Source organism: Nestor notabilis, unplaced genomic scaffold, assembly GCF_000696875.1.
Source record: "Nestor notabilis isolate BGI_N333 unplaced genomic scaffold, ASM69687v1 scaffold30856, whole genome shotgun sequence".
Lineage (NCBI taxonomy): Eukaryota > Metazoa > Chordata > Aves > Psittaciformes > Psittacidae > Nestor > Nestor notabilis.
In genome coordinates, this window is record NW_009933823.1 from 8667 (window position 1) to 23939 (window position 15273).

Sequence of the window (15273 nt, forward strand, 5' to 3'; positions counted from 1 at the left end):
TCGATTCTAAACCCAGGCATTTCTACTGAGAGGTATTTCATTTGCTTCATTTTTCTTGTACACAATTTAAATTTTGCTTAAGAATTTTTTAGAACCCAGAACTTAGTGCATTTCATTTTATAAAATTAGAATAATTTATATCCTTCTTTTTTTAATTGAAAAAAATATATGTAGCCCAAACACATGTAGGGATTTAAATACTTGACTGATAACCATTTCACTTATTTTACAATCTGCTTAACGGAGATGTAGATACTGATCAACCAAATAACTTTGGCAACTTGCACAAAAATATGTCCTTAAATCAAAATGTATGATTGAACTTGCTTTAATGATGCCTTTATTATGAATAGAACTGGAAAGAGAGAGGCGTGTAAGTGCTGAGGAGGTTATCGGTTCCTAAACCATGCCACTTTGAATTTGTATGTGAAATGGGTATGGCTGGTAGAAGATAGGTGGTTGTCCATGAGCAATGTAGTAATTGCTGAAGTTTCTGTCACTGACATATGGAGCAGGCTGATAATAGCATGTTACATTGGCTGCATTTGGGATGATATTTTGTTCTCCAAGTACTTTTAAAGCCAGGATTGTGATCATATTCAGAGTTTGTCTCCGTTCGTATCCCATGAGACAGACTGTGCTCTTATTTACAACTCTACGCAGAGTCATCAAGTAGTCGTACTTGCTTTTCTCCTCCCCAATGAAGTGGTTGCGCAAATACGACTCAATTTTCCTCTGCTGCTCAGCAACATCTGGAAAATCAATGAAGAACCTGGAGCACATGTAACGTTCCAGAGATTTAATTTCATCCTTGTCTGCTGGCTTAAAGTCGCGAACCAGGAGATTGCTGTACTTCAGGAGGCCGCCTCCTCTGATTTCCTCTGGGTTCCTTGTGGAAATCAGTTTGTATCTCAAGTGATACATTGCTTCATTGAAGTCCCCATACATACTCTCAGCGATGACAGTGGGGTGAGAGTCTTCTGTCAATTTGAAGTCTGTTGCTTTGTAAACATTTAGTATGGAGTCCAGTATGATTTGGAAGGAGTCCACGCTAAACTCAAACTGTCGTCTGAGTGAGTTGACAAACTTTAATTCTACATTCTTGCCACTGTTGTTTGACAGTGAGATGAGACTCCAGCGATCATAGTCAGTGGAGACTTTGACCATCTTCTGCACATAAGCATCTTTCATGGTCTGAGCAGTGATTTTTTCCTTATTAACACATCTTGGCAAGAAGTCCAATAGGCAATTAAGAACTGCTTCCTTAACGACCTGGAACTCGAGCTCACTTGGAAGTTCCACCCCAAAAATGATGTCTAGGTCCTTGTAACTGGTTCCATTCTGCTCTACTAGGATGTGACTGGCTGTCGAACCATTCAGGCGGATATCTCTAACATTGATTTGCTTTTCAGTGAGCTGTTCCTTTACCACATGAATGACATCCTTCAGCTTTACATCCAGTGTTGGAAAATTTCCTCTCCCATGAATAGGTATGACCTCAGCTAAAACTTGATCCAGGATTTTAATTTGCTCCCAGGTGAGACTACTGAATCTGTGGTCTAAGTCCTCAGTCATTGTGATGTCGGTTGGCTAACTGGGGAGAAACAGAAATTAAGAGACAAATGTTAGAACTTGCTCAAATACAAGACAGCCTGACATTTCACTTGGTTGTAACAGATATATATCTTCCTTCCTCAGTGCAGTGACAAAGCAGTTCATTTTACAGAGGCACAATCCCAGTTAACGGTCTGAGTCAACCACTGCACTTCTCACGGCTTTTAATTGAATTTTAATGTACTCGGGTTTTAATCCTGCTGAGGACCCGTTGTGTTATTGTATAATCCATGACTCAAAGTAAAGGCAGTAAACCATATAGACTTAGTTTAAAACCACTCAAAGGTTAATAACATGAAATACTTGCTGGTTATAGTGAAACTCCAAATAAATTTCACTGTGAAGAGCTAAAATAAGTAAAATGAGCAAATTTGTTCTTTCTGTCCTACCTAGAAATCTCCTTCATCTTCAGTGACTTGCATGCTTAAAACCACTGAAAAATCAGGAAGGTTTTTTAAAAGCAGGAACAATGCAGCATGCTCGATATTCATCTATCTATATGCCTCAGATGTACTTTACTCTCTATGGATCATCTATACACACGCATCCTTTAATACCTCTCATTACAGTTTAAGAACTGGATATCCAATAATCATTAAGCAGTTTCCACTATGTTTCTAAGGCAAAATCTTTCCTTTCTAAGCCATTAACCATGTTCCTACATTAACATACCAGTGCTGCAAGTTATGGTTTGCAGAAATGAGATGAAAACCCCTTCTAGTCTGCACTGGTACTCTAAAACTTTTCAAGAAAGCCTGTAAAGAAGCACCTACAGAATACATAGGATAACACTCAGGCCCTAGAATTCCTCAGTTTAAAATTCTATCTTGTCTTCATATCATCATATTTATCAATCATACAGACCTTAGCACAGAGAAGAGAAGGCTGCATGGAGACCTCGTAACAACCTTCCAGTACCTGAACGGGGCCTACAAGGATGCTGGAGAGGGATTCTTCATTAGGGACTGTAGCAACAGGACAAGGGGTAATGGCTTTAAACTTAAACAGTGGAAGTTTAGGTTAGATATAAGGAAGAAGCTCTTTACTGAGGGGGTGGTGAGGCACTGGAACAGGTTGCCCAAGGAAGTTGTGAATGCTTCATCCTTGGCAGTGTTCAAGGCCAGGTAGGACAAAGCCTTGGGCAACATGGCTTAGCATGTGGTGTCCCTGCCCATGGCAGGGGGTTTGGAACTAGATGATCTTAAGGTCCTTTCCAACTCTAAGTATTCTATGATTCTATAATTCTATGATTTCCATTTTACAATGAGGGGGGAAAAAAGGTGCAAATCCCACAGTATTGGTTTAAAAGTGTTTCTAATTGATCATATGCAAACTTTATTTTAATTAAATTTTTGTAATGGGAATCTGAATGTTTTATTTTTTTAATTGTATATATACGCACTGTGATTATAGTTAAACACAATCATACAATTATATAATTAGGTGTGATTACAGTAAGTAAAGAAGTGCATTTAAAGAACTATGGAAAAGAAAAACATCGTTGGGCATTAGGTGGTGTCCAAGGTGGAATGAGAGATGGAAATCTTCATCTTACTGTCTCCTGACATTAATATTACAGAACAGCAACAGTTAAGAGAGCTAAAAATTTTCCAGAATCCATGGACATCATTTCATGCTGTGTCCCCTTTTGCCTGCTTACACTTCCCCAGTTCTTCTGGGGTAGTTAATACTCAGATGGTTAATCAGAAAAGTTGATTGCTGAATCCTATCAGACCATTTTTCAATGCTCTTTCATAAATCGCTGGGTAACTCACAGGCAGATATTGTGATTTACTGATAACTTTCTGATTAAACCCATTGCTGGCTGCTGTGCCTCAGTGTGTTGAGTTTGAAGCTCTGTTTGCTGCCCTGCGCTGCAGGTGAAGGAAGAGAACATTTACAGAAGTGGTGGGACCTTTCTTTATTGCTCAAGAGAGCAAATATTCTTTAGTCAATACGCTTAATTTGGGCATTTCTTTGCTCTCCTGAGTCAGATGTGGATATCCTCAGCCCATGGGAAGCTACTGTTTAGACAGTTTATAGATGTACAGTTTCAGTACAGATACTGAAAATAACTTTGTTTACTGAAAGGAATTTCATTTTTCTGCTCAAACATTGTAATTTTGCTTTCTCTTTTAATGTTGCACAGGTTTTAAAAATGTTTCTGTTGTGTTTGTGCAAGCTTAGTTCAGAGAGAATTCAGGAAAACTAAAAATAATTTTAAAAAATTGCAATAGATTATTTGTCACATAGCAAAGGGGTTTAGCTCATTGCTGTTGAAACACTACCTGAGCACCTAAAAAGAATACAAAAATAAAGATCACTGTATTACTTAATTCTGCATGCAAACACGATGAGAAAGAAGTGACTCTCAGGTATCTGCCAACACTACAAACATGCTACTGACACATCGAGAAATGCTTCTGCAGACAGATAGCTAAAACACATTTTTTCAGCTAAAGCTCAAGAATAAAGTAAAATCACAGTGAGTAATAATACTACTGAAAAGTCTATGCTGTTGTTTCTTAATCAGTAGTGACTACATATGTACATTGTCATATATTTTCCTTCCTTTGCCTTCAGATTCCACATTCTGGAATATTTTAGTCATTTCAAGTAACTTGTGAACTGACAAATGGCATGGGAATATTATGGAGCTATTTTTCACATAATTTCACTATAGTTTCAGCTCCCAAGTAAACTAATCAAGAGCATATGTAACTTTAAGCACCTTTCTGGCCTCATTACAAAGAATGGAACCAACCATATGTTTGAAGTTAAATGCATGCTTTAAAAGTTGTCTAAATCAGGACCAAAGCTGGGGAGTTTAATTGCTGCTGACTTGCCACTGTGAAGGTCCTACAGCTTTGGCACAACCACTAGTTCCTGGCATTATTTATGTAGCATGTACCTCTATATACATAACATGCAAATATATATATCTGTTTGCATACATACTCAGAAATGCACACACTCTTGCAGGCATTTAGAAGTTATGACATTTTAACTGAAAGGGAGAGAAATTGCCATCCATAGCCCTGCCCATTTTACATGTTTCTGATTTTACCATGAGATATTTATTTTATGATTTCATCCTTGTTCCTTTATTACCACAAACTGTTATTATGAAAAAAAACTTCTATCCGTCCTTCATAGCCCTTATGACTATAGCCAGTTTATGATAAAAACCAACTGTCACAGAAAGGCAGTGTACATTCTGGAAGTAGCGCACGACTGGGTGGAGCGAGATGGCTGGGAAGAGACGGTTTTGTATAAACTTCTTTGCTGCCACGCTTGTCATCCATATTATTGATACATCAGATTATGGCAGATCAGCTCTGACAATCTACTAGCAAACATTTAGTTGTCAGAACTGTATAGGCAGTAGTTGTTATGTGATTTGTCTGATATTGCAAAACTGAGAGAGAGCTTTTCAAGGTTAATACTGTGATGTAAAAGAAAGGGCTTAACAAAGGGAATGTTGAAATTCAATCCCCTTTTTTAGCAGAGGGACCCTCTTCAAACACTTTTTGAAAGTCAGAAGATGGAAGTATCCTTAAATAAGCTTAGAAATCCTTCTTTTCTTGCTACATGTTTTTATTGCAATATACTAAGACTTAAAAAAGACAGGAAAAGGTAACGTCAGTAAATCTTTCTTTGGTGTTGAAGAGTGGTATCTCAAAAGTAATTTCTCTAATGTGATTCCTGGAGAATATGGTAATGCTTTGTGAGTTCAGAGCCTCAACATTGATATTTGAGAAATGTCCTATGATAAATACTTAGAATTCTGTGTTGAAATAATGCCTTCAACTTTGACATGTAAGGAAAATATCCTAGGAAAAACAGGAATTAAGTTGTCAAGAATATAAGTAATTTACAGGTAAGCCCAAAGAAACTTTTTTTATTATTTATTATTTAGTAATTTACGTCCACTTTACAAGCCAGTACATAACCCTGCACTTTCCTAGAATGACTTTCCTTTGTTCTTTTCCTTAATCTTGTCTGGCAATAAGAACAATTTCCAGGCAATTTTATAGTCATTAGGAACCTTATTTCTTAGAACAGTAGCAAATTTATTTACCAAGGTGCTCAGGCTAACATCAGGAGTTATTAATGCAAGTAAGCCCCAGTTACAATAAATCAGCAGCAGTATCGAGGCTATAATTAGTCAAAGCATTGTCTAAAACCAGAGAGATCAAGGGAGGAAGGGAAGGGAACTCACTGCACGTGACCACAGAAGCCAGATGAAGCTTAACGCAAACGAGTGCTGGGGTTGCTTTGGTTAATGAGAAAAAGAGATTGGAAAATATCGTTATTCTCTGGAAACCGGTGATGTTTGCAGTGCAGGATGATCCCTCGAGGCAGCTCTATCTCCCTGCCCCTTTGCAGCAGCAGCATTATGCTATTTAGGATAACCATATATGAAACATGGACTTTGGGAGCTTTTACTCACCAGCACCCACAGTCCCAGCCTTCCCTAGCTCTGCCCTGCTGCACTTTGTCAAAGAATTCCGTTTCTGTCACTTCTTCCACATGAATACCTAAAAGTATTTCATGTGTTTCACGTTGAGTGTTTTCCTATCTTAAAGACCATACAGGGGTAAATGGAAGGCTGCAAAAAAACTTTTTCCACCATGGCAGTGAAAGGAAAAAATAGCCTTTGGATTTGTGTATTGAAAAAAAGGGGTAATTTTCCTCACTTCTTCATTATTTTTAAATTATTGAGATCTTTTCTAGTGATTTTTATTAGGGTTTTTTTTTAATGGGATTTAAAATGTTACTATAAACTGCAATGGACCCTGAATCCTGCCCAGTTTAACATCTCTGGCAGATAAAGTGATGAGGAAAAGCAGTTTTCTAGGTGTTTTCTTTTAGATATACTGTTTTCTTTTAGATATATAGATGGATCAGACCTCGTCAAGTTTTGTGACATATTATCTTGATTACATGGTTAAAAAAATATTTCCATGATTCAAGTTCCAAGTGCCCTTGAGTGAGCACCTTCAGCAAATGAATTGGTCACAATGTGGAAAAATGTTTAGTTATTTTGGGATCATTAAATATAGTTTTTCTAATTTTTATTATTTATTTTTATTTTTAAATCAGAGGTTCCCATTTTCTTCAGCAGGGTTTGGAGCAAACAACTATGAGTTGGGGTTTACAATGATGCTAAAAGATTTAGTTAACCACCTCTTAGCACTCTGCCATACACCAGCTTCAACAAAAAAATAAAAGCAGATCTGGCTTTACATCCAAATGAAGGAAATCTGCCACACCAATAGTAGCTTTCAGGTTCCACGCAATTTTCACAGAAACAGATACTTACAGTCTAGAGGACAGTCTCAACAAATTTAGCTCATATTTTACCAGTAAACTGGTTAGATTCTCTTTTTATACACTCTGTAATGTTGCTTCAGTGTATTTTCAAAGGGTTTGCAATATGCTGGCATTCTCAAGCAGAATACATCTGAAATAGGTTTTGTGCAGCTGTGTTAGCTCCATTCTCTTCCCTTTGCTTTTATGTGCTCCCCTGTATGTTTTACAATAATTACATGGAATACTTCGATGCTCCAATTGTCTTTCTTTACTTTGTTTGCACTTGAAATCCGTGGCAAAGAAACCTTTTACAGATGAAGCAAAATGTCTTGTCAGTTGCCAGCAGTAGTCTTGCTTTTGGAGGTCACACCAGAGATGCTCAGACTACTGCAATTCTCCCCTCAGATCTCTGTATTGGTTTTGCTGCATACACGTTACATGCACCACTAACAACTTCCATGATAGCTTGCTAAGGCTTTATTTTAATTCAAAGATACATTGCTCTATTAAGCTGGATATTTTCGCATGCTTACTGATTTAAGGACAGCAGCTGGCATAAGCTCTGAAGGTAAGAATGTCAAATGTGGAAGGAGTCCCAGTCATAATTTAAATGTGCATGAGACAAGTAGAAGCAGTAAAGCATCTGAGGCATCCTAAATGGGGACATATTTAAATTGATTTGACAGTGTTTTCCATGAGGTTTTCCTTCCATTAATGTTAATGCATGCAATGAAGATACTGTTTATTTATCCTGTTATCGTGAGATAACGCATGAGTTGCCCTAAGTTTTCGGTACAGTTACCATCTAGTTACCCTGAAATAACAAATAATAACTCAAGGCCATATGCTCTTCTCCTGTGAGGCAAGGTTGCACGGTGTGCAAAATACATTTAAGCAGAAAGCAGTTTGCTTGAACTATGCCACAGAATATCACCTTCATGGGCAGAACAAGTAAGCTTAAAAGAAGGAGAGACTTTTATCAACAAAATTGTGTCCTACCTTTCCGACAACCCAGCCCAAGGATGGGGAAGAGCAATAAAGTCATGTAGCAGCCTGCACTGCCCCTTCTCCCACATGAAAACTTGTGGAAGAGTACAAACCCAAGAGCAGCTGTGCTCTCCTATAGCAAAAATCTGAGAAAAGGAACTGAGTAGCCTGCACCTCTACTGGAACATTACAGGATCTTGGCTCAATGAGCTGGGAGCTCTCAGTAGAGATAAAATAACTGAGTTTAATTTGGGCAACCAGTACGAATATATAATCCACTTTATGTCATCCTGGAGATTTGGGGTTTTTTGGACATCGAATTTTTCCACCATGACTCACAGTACACTCATTCTTAGCTGTATGTGGATTCCCTCACAGGGCAACATTTTCAAGGCCAGATATATTATGACTTCGTATCAGTTCCCACAAAACACAAAGTTCCTCCTTACACACCCTTTTGGCTCAAACAAAGCAAGGCCTTGGAAATAGCATGGTATGTGGCACAGTCAGTCTCCTCATTTACTCTAAAATACTTTAATAACTTAAAAAAAAAATAGGTGTGATATGCAATATATGGGGAAATAGGGTCTATTTGGTTCCGTGGTCATCACTGAGAAGTTACTGTTGTAGATAAATATTATTTGTACTACTGAATGCATACTATGGATTAACTCCTGAACAATGTCTCCAGGGAGAATGCAAAATCCCACAGACTTACAGTGGCAGGACGATTGGCAAGCATGTATTTCAGTGGAGTTAATAGGATGACTCACTGGATCCTTTGGTAGAAATACGGATTGTCATCTTGTCACTGACAAAAACAAGAACTGCCCATAGAAAGCTGCACGAAAGAAAAAAAAGCCATCAAACAATATCATTCATTTTGAGACAAATGTTAACTACCAGTCACCTCCTGTACATAATAAATCATGCATTACATTGTGGCAGTCCTGGAGTCATAACAATAGCCTTTTAAGTTGGCAATGATAAGGTAAAACCAGTGGAAAGGCACAGAAGTGCTTATAAAGACTCTGGGTTTCAGATCAGACTTAATCCTCTGCAAGGATGTTAATAAACTTGCTATTTTCTTTGCAGGATTTTGAAAAAGAATTTACTATTATTAATAGACATGCAAATTAGCAGGGATATAGTGGAATCATACAACAACAACAAATTCAGCAAAATTAAATATTAGGAATTGTGTAGTGGCTTCATATTCTTTCTAAAAATGCATGCAGAAGACAGGAAGGTCTTGTTTCCTGGCAGACAAGGTTGTTGGTTCATTTATGGGAAGCCTATTGCTGGAATGTGAGCTGAATGTCCTACTGACTGGCTATGCAGGAGTTACAACTGGTTTTGTAAATACCTTTATGCTATCAGAAAGACACTTGTTAATATTTTTTTCTAATTTCAAAGCCTACATCTGAAATTTCAATTTCAGCTCAGCAGCCTTTTTTAGGCTTTCCTTCAAAGACCTAAATTCTAGCACCCCGTGCTATGAAGTTCACAACACCTACACAAGGTTCCTTCTCTATCCTGAGTGGGGCCCTGTCCACTGGATGATTTGATTTACATGTGAATTTACTCCTTGTTGCTGAGTTGTGTTCCACAGTCTCAACTTTTATGCTGAAAGTATACATGCTTCTGAGTAAAGATGGCTTTGCAAGTATGACTTGAGTGTTAATATATGCGTAATCTGCAGGAAAAGCTGAAATGATAGCCCAAGGATGTATGGGCTGTATTGTTCATTTTATTAGGAATGTTATGGATTTTTCCTCCATGCTACAGCAGTCAGACTTTATCACTGAATATGCTGTTTTACTGCTGCCAGAAGCCCAGTACTTGTTTTCCTCACTTTGTGAGGGCTTGTCTGCTGTGCCAAGACCTGTCTGCAGCTTTCATTTGCTTTCCAACTCATGATGGGCCACTAATTGAATGGATGCATGTTCCCTGACTTGCTCCCCAGATCTGTGCAGTGATGGGTCATGTCTGCAGCTGAGAATACAGAGTTAAGTCTGGCCAGGGCTGAGCTCTGATTAGCCAGTCATATCTTCAATGGCAAGGAAACAGGTTCTGGATTGCTTAGATAAAAGAATTCTCAGCATGTGGAGTCTGGCCTCCTGGAGGAGAAGTCAGACAAATATATAATCAGTTACTTTTAAAAGTAATGAACGTTTTTAACTTTTTAACCATGACCTATTGTTATTTCTTTCTGTGTGAGGGTGTAAGGTTTAATGGATAGATGATATCCATTAATGGATATATCACCATGATAGAAGAGATAAACACTAGAGTAGAATTAATGGCTTCCCCTGGTGATATTGAGGGGAAGGAGAAAGAGACCTTTATATATTTTTTTGTACAAGAACACCCATTATTATACAATATGTTCATAGAAGCAGCAGCTGAGATTGATGAAGTGCTTTGGCTGTTGGGACATTATTTCAATGGCTGCCTTTTATTGGCTTCATCATTACAGGAAAAAGTGCATCATTTCATTACTCTGTACTTGTGGTTTCCAGGATTTTTCTAACTGCAGTAAAAACAAAAATAAAAATGACTCTGTCAACAATTACCTTGTGCCTCAAAGATGATATTATCTTATTCCTGTGTTTGAAATGTGAATTGTGATGATATGCACCAACAAACTCATTTCAAAGTCTTTTACCTTTGTGTCTCTGTGCATAATGAGCAAAGAACTATAATGAGACCCAGCAGGGACCAGGAGATAACACACGGCTCTGCACTGCGGGTTTCCTCCTCTGACATGCTGTGCCACAAATACAGCTTGAGAGAATGTTCCCAGTTAGACACTGCTTTTGGATGTCCCCACTCCCACGTCCCACCATGAGGCATGTTGACACTCAAACCTACTGAGGGCCTATATCCCCATGGGCTCCAGCAACTGTGGAGGTTGCTCAGACGCCTCAGCAGCTGACCCAGGGGATTTCAAGGTGATTTCCCCAAGTCAGCAAGAATGAGAGCCAAGGATCCTCTCCCATCTCCAGAGATGCTTGCTTCCCCCTTTCTGCCTGCCAGCTTCCAAGAGAAGTACATGATTGCTCTGCTTAGCTCCTCAGGCTAATACCAAAACCTATTTACTCACTCGAGATACCAGTGACTCAACCCCAAGCTGACTTATCAAAAGCTCTCATTACTATGACTAAACTGCAGCAAAAGCAGGCAAGGTAAAGAATGAAACAATCCTCCTTTTCCATCTATTAACCATCTTCATAATAATTTCTCCTCTTCAAATGCCAGAAGAAGAGGGATGAGCCATGCAGCGTGCCATCACAGTCCTAATTCTGGGCTGTTTTCAGGGGTATTACAAAGTCAGTGCTCTCCTCAGGAACTCACCAGAGAGTTCCTCTCCTCATCTACATCAAGGGAGACCCAGTGGCAGAACATTTCCAAGAACTCGTCTTGTGGGATGGCCTTGGTCATGAAAGCATCAGAGGGTACTGCCAGCTTTGCTATTATTTCTGTTTTGAGAGGCTTCCAACACACACAGTAAATTGACTGAATTTCTCATTTTTTTGCTAATCCTAACAAAAACCACTGTGCCTTCCTTGCTGGAAGCTGCATTTAGTTCATTCAGTCAACGCAATGCTTAGGTTTTTTCCTCTTCTGAATCAGTACCGAGCCTTTGAAGTATTGAGGGTGGATTTTGATAGTACATACAGTAGTACAATGAACTTGGAGAGTTTTCCTTGGGGTGAGCCAGAGAGCTAAAGACAACTGCACTTGTGTTCCATAAAACCCTCTCTGCATCACTCATGCTCTGCTCTGCATATTTTATAAAAGTATCTGCTATTAAGCAATTATCCTGTTTCACTCCAGAAGTATTTTCATTTTATGGAAGAAGACATGAAGTCTAGTTGATTTGCTAAGCAGTGTAGGATGCCTCTGAATAAAGGCTCTTCGTGACTGCTGCAGCAAGTGGTGAGTTTAAATTGAGTTGGAAAAACCTTCTGTATCCTGGACCAGACTGTGCTGGCACCCTCCACAGAAGCATGTCTCACTGAACTGGTGAGAAGGCAAGCTGTCAAAAGGACAGCTTTTGACTATGGAAGGACTGTAGTCAAAAATTACTATGTCTTGCACAGTTTGTTTATAATGCTATTTGTGTTTATCATGTTAACATATAATTCATATTTTTATGAATTAATTCCCATACCCGTATTAGAAAGTTACTCTTGGACTACACAATAGAGTAGTGGGATTTCCTTTAAATGCTATTTTCCTAGGTTTACATTGTAAAAGTGGAGAAAAAAACACATAAATTATTTCATAACTTCAAAGTACTTGCTGTGCAAGAGTTCATTTATTCTTAATTCTGCATCTGCAAGAGCTAGGATTCCCCTAGAAAATAGCTGATAACTGAAATGTTTTCTAGGGTTTTGTGCTAAAGTAAAAGCCAGCATAACTCCACTCAAACTACATCAGGGAAAAGGATTATGGGTGCAGGACTAGGGTACTAGCAGTCTTCTGTGGTGAAGGCAGAATGAAATGTCTCTGCTGACATAATTACCAAAATGCAGAGAGAAGTTAAAGCAGTGATAAAACAAAGAAAAAGGTTAAGGCCCTGAAGCAAAGATGTGTGTATTTGTGACTTTTCCATCACTATCAGTAATGCATAATGTCCATCATAAAGATGGCAACACTGAATTTTGAGAAAGACTGAGTCAAGCTTTCTATCACTGAATGTGAAAAAACATCCAATGTGACATCAGACGTCAAGAAGACAGGACCTGCTAGATAAGCAAAGATCCAGCAGAAAGGGTAATGGAGAAGAAAATCAGCTGATGTTGACATAAATTGACATCTGCTGTAACAGTTCATAGTGGTTTATGGAGGAAAACCATCCTTTTGTTAACATGTACTGAAAGAAACAGTTTTTAGGACCAGAAAAATATCTTGGCTAGGGAAAAAAAACCCAACAAACCCATGAAATAATGGTTTATCTGTGAGCAATTCTGCAACATGAAGAAGCCATGTTCATATAGCTATCTCTGTTCTCCCTCTGTGTACTGCACTCCAATTCTGTACAGCAGTAGACAGCAGACGTGTTGCCGATGCCCTGTGATAACTTGGATTCTGAACTGGTGCTTTGAGCAATTATTTTTGCATGAAGGTCGTGGTGGCAAAGGGGAAAGCCAGACTCTCATTTTCAATGGACTACTTTTTATGTCTGAAACCAAATGGCATACATTTAGTTCTCTCACCAGATGTTGCTCTGGTGTAAATGAGAGCAGAACTGTCACAGTATGTGCATTGCTGGGCATCTGACTTCAGCATGATAAATCCTGAGTTCACTTCCATTCTGTGTGGACCTTCCCTCACTCCATGTTACCTATAGTTTGATGGTGAAGTTGTACATGGAGTTTGCTTACAAATCCTGTAACTGTTCCATTGAGCTTCATCCATTCCAGTCAGAGGGAGTTAAACATAGACACATAAGACATATATATGCCTTAAATCCATCAGACAAATTCTATCCCCATATGCAGATGACTATCAAGCTACTGGGAATTCAACAAACACTGTCAATAACCTCAGGGTGACCCACCCAAGGCTGCTCAACATGAATGAAAGAGGCAAAGCAGAGCACAAGCTGCCAACACTTTCACCCCCTGCCATGGCCAAGCAGGGATGATGACACCAACCAAATCCACCCTGGAGGGGAGGAGCCCTGATTCCAACCCAGCAGTCCCAGACCTACAGCTCAGAACAAAGTCTGATTTCAGAGCCAAGAAGTAGAAAGGCCATGAAACCAATCTGGATTAAGAGCATTGTGAAAATACAGGTAAAATTTCATTCTTTCAAGCAGTGTTGATTAATGAATTAATTTCCACTGCCGGCCTAAATGCTGCTTAATTTACTCTCCAAAATAACTCCATCTCAATGTGATTTCAATGTGATCTCTCAAGGAACTTAGTCCACTTATGTCTCCTTGATAGCAGATTCATAAATTATTGGACTCTACTGCGTCAGCAGTTAATGCTGAACTTGAGCAGGAGCTGTTGATAGGCTTTCTGGGGCAGGAATTTAAGTTCAGGCCTTTGCGTGCAAGGGTTGACATAAGACTTCTCTCTTTCTGGCAGCTAAAAATTACAGAGCATAGTCCTTACTACAGTGCTGTATGCTTGATTTCTAATGAGGCAACAAAACTAAATTTACTGTAAAGTTATGCTTCTAATGCATAGCTGAGTGGGGATGGTGTGCAGGTAACACTGCCACGAGGTCAAAGGACTGCATCAACAGCAAATTACAGGGATTATTACTGTTCTCTTTGAATCATGCTGTGGGAGTGCAGGAGGGCTAAGGCATAACAGAGCAGGCAGTATAAAACAGACCCTGCTGTTCTCACCTCCACACATCAAGCCCTTGTTCCTTACTCCTGGGTGCTGTAGCCCCAACACACAGTGGGATGACAGGACAAGGGGATTCTTTTTATATTTCTGAATGGGAGATACACAAGTCACATCTGACTCCATAGTTTAAGGAGAACACAAAAGCATAAAGTGTGGGAGAGTGCCTGCTCTAGATCCACTTTCATTTATTATTCATTCCTTGGCCTTTAACACCGATCCACATCACCATTCATACCTACCTCATTGCTTTTTATGAGAGCCATGAACAATCTATCACTGTTAAAGCAGCATGCAGAAGACAATGTGCATGCCTGTGTAGCCAACCATGCTCTTTTTGATGAAATAATATACACAGGTACAGATTTGCAGCAGCTTAACAGATGTATCAATGAGACCTGCTTGTGGAGGCAGAGAGCACAGGAGAGTGATTTCCTGGCTGGGAAGACACAGAAAACTGACACTGAGATGCTGGGAACCGGTCCTGCTTTGCACGGATTTGAAAAGCAGTTCCAAATAGTTTAGGGCAGTAAATCCCAGCGGGCTGGCTGGCTGCCACCTCCCCGGGAACACGAGTGGCCCCTTCTGAGTACCTGGAAAAGGCCTGAGATACTAAGGGCTACTTTATACAGTCAAGATGGGATGATCAAGCTTCCAGTGTCTAATCGGATAGCAGAGAGTAAATACCACGCTTATACTACACCTGCTATTAATTCAGAGAGGCTGGTATTGCCTAAATTCAGTAAGTTTTTACGATTCATGCATATGAATGCCCGTAGTAAAACAGAGCAACTAGAACACCGCTACACCCCCACACACACCCCCAGGCGCTGTCGGTTTGCCAAGCAGCTCATTTCACCGGTTGGTAAAGTTTCTACGAAAACACCTTGCCAAGAGAGACGAAAGGCCAGACCCGAGGCAACCACCGCAGGTCCCGCAAAGTTTTGTAACTAAGACCGGCGCAGAACGGCCGGTTCTGTACAAC

At 39.4% G+C, this 15273-nt stretch overlaps 1 protein-coding gene across 1 annotated transcript; it reads right to left on the reverse strand.

Moving 5' to 3' along the window:
• Nucleotides 1–327: 327 nt before the first annotated feature.
• Nucleotides 328–8726, reverse strand: LOC104401335 (protein FAM46C-like). The gene is made up of 2 exons (XM_010017059.1): nucleotides 8636–8726; nucleotides 328–1594 (listed from the first exon to the last, which is right to left on the reverse strand). Exon 2 carries the CDS (start codon nucleotides 1573–1575, stop codon nucleotides 400–402), a length of 1176 nt encoding a protein of 391 aa, XP_010015361.1. The 5' UTR covers nucleotides 1576–1594; nucleotides 8636–8726; the 3' UTR covers nucleotides 328–399.
• Nucleotides 8727–15273: the final 6547 nt, after the last annotated feature.

What these genes read in the sequence shown, in the direction of transcription:
- LOC104401335 (XM_010017059.1), bottom strand. Translation starts at nt 1,575, where the DNA reads ATGACTGAGGACTTAGACCACAGATTCAGTAGTCTCACCTGGGAGCAA.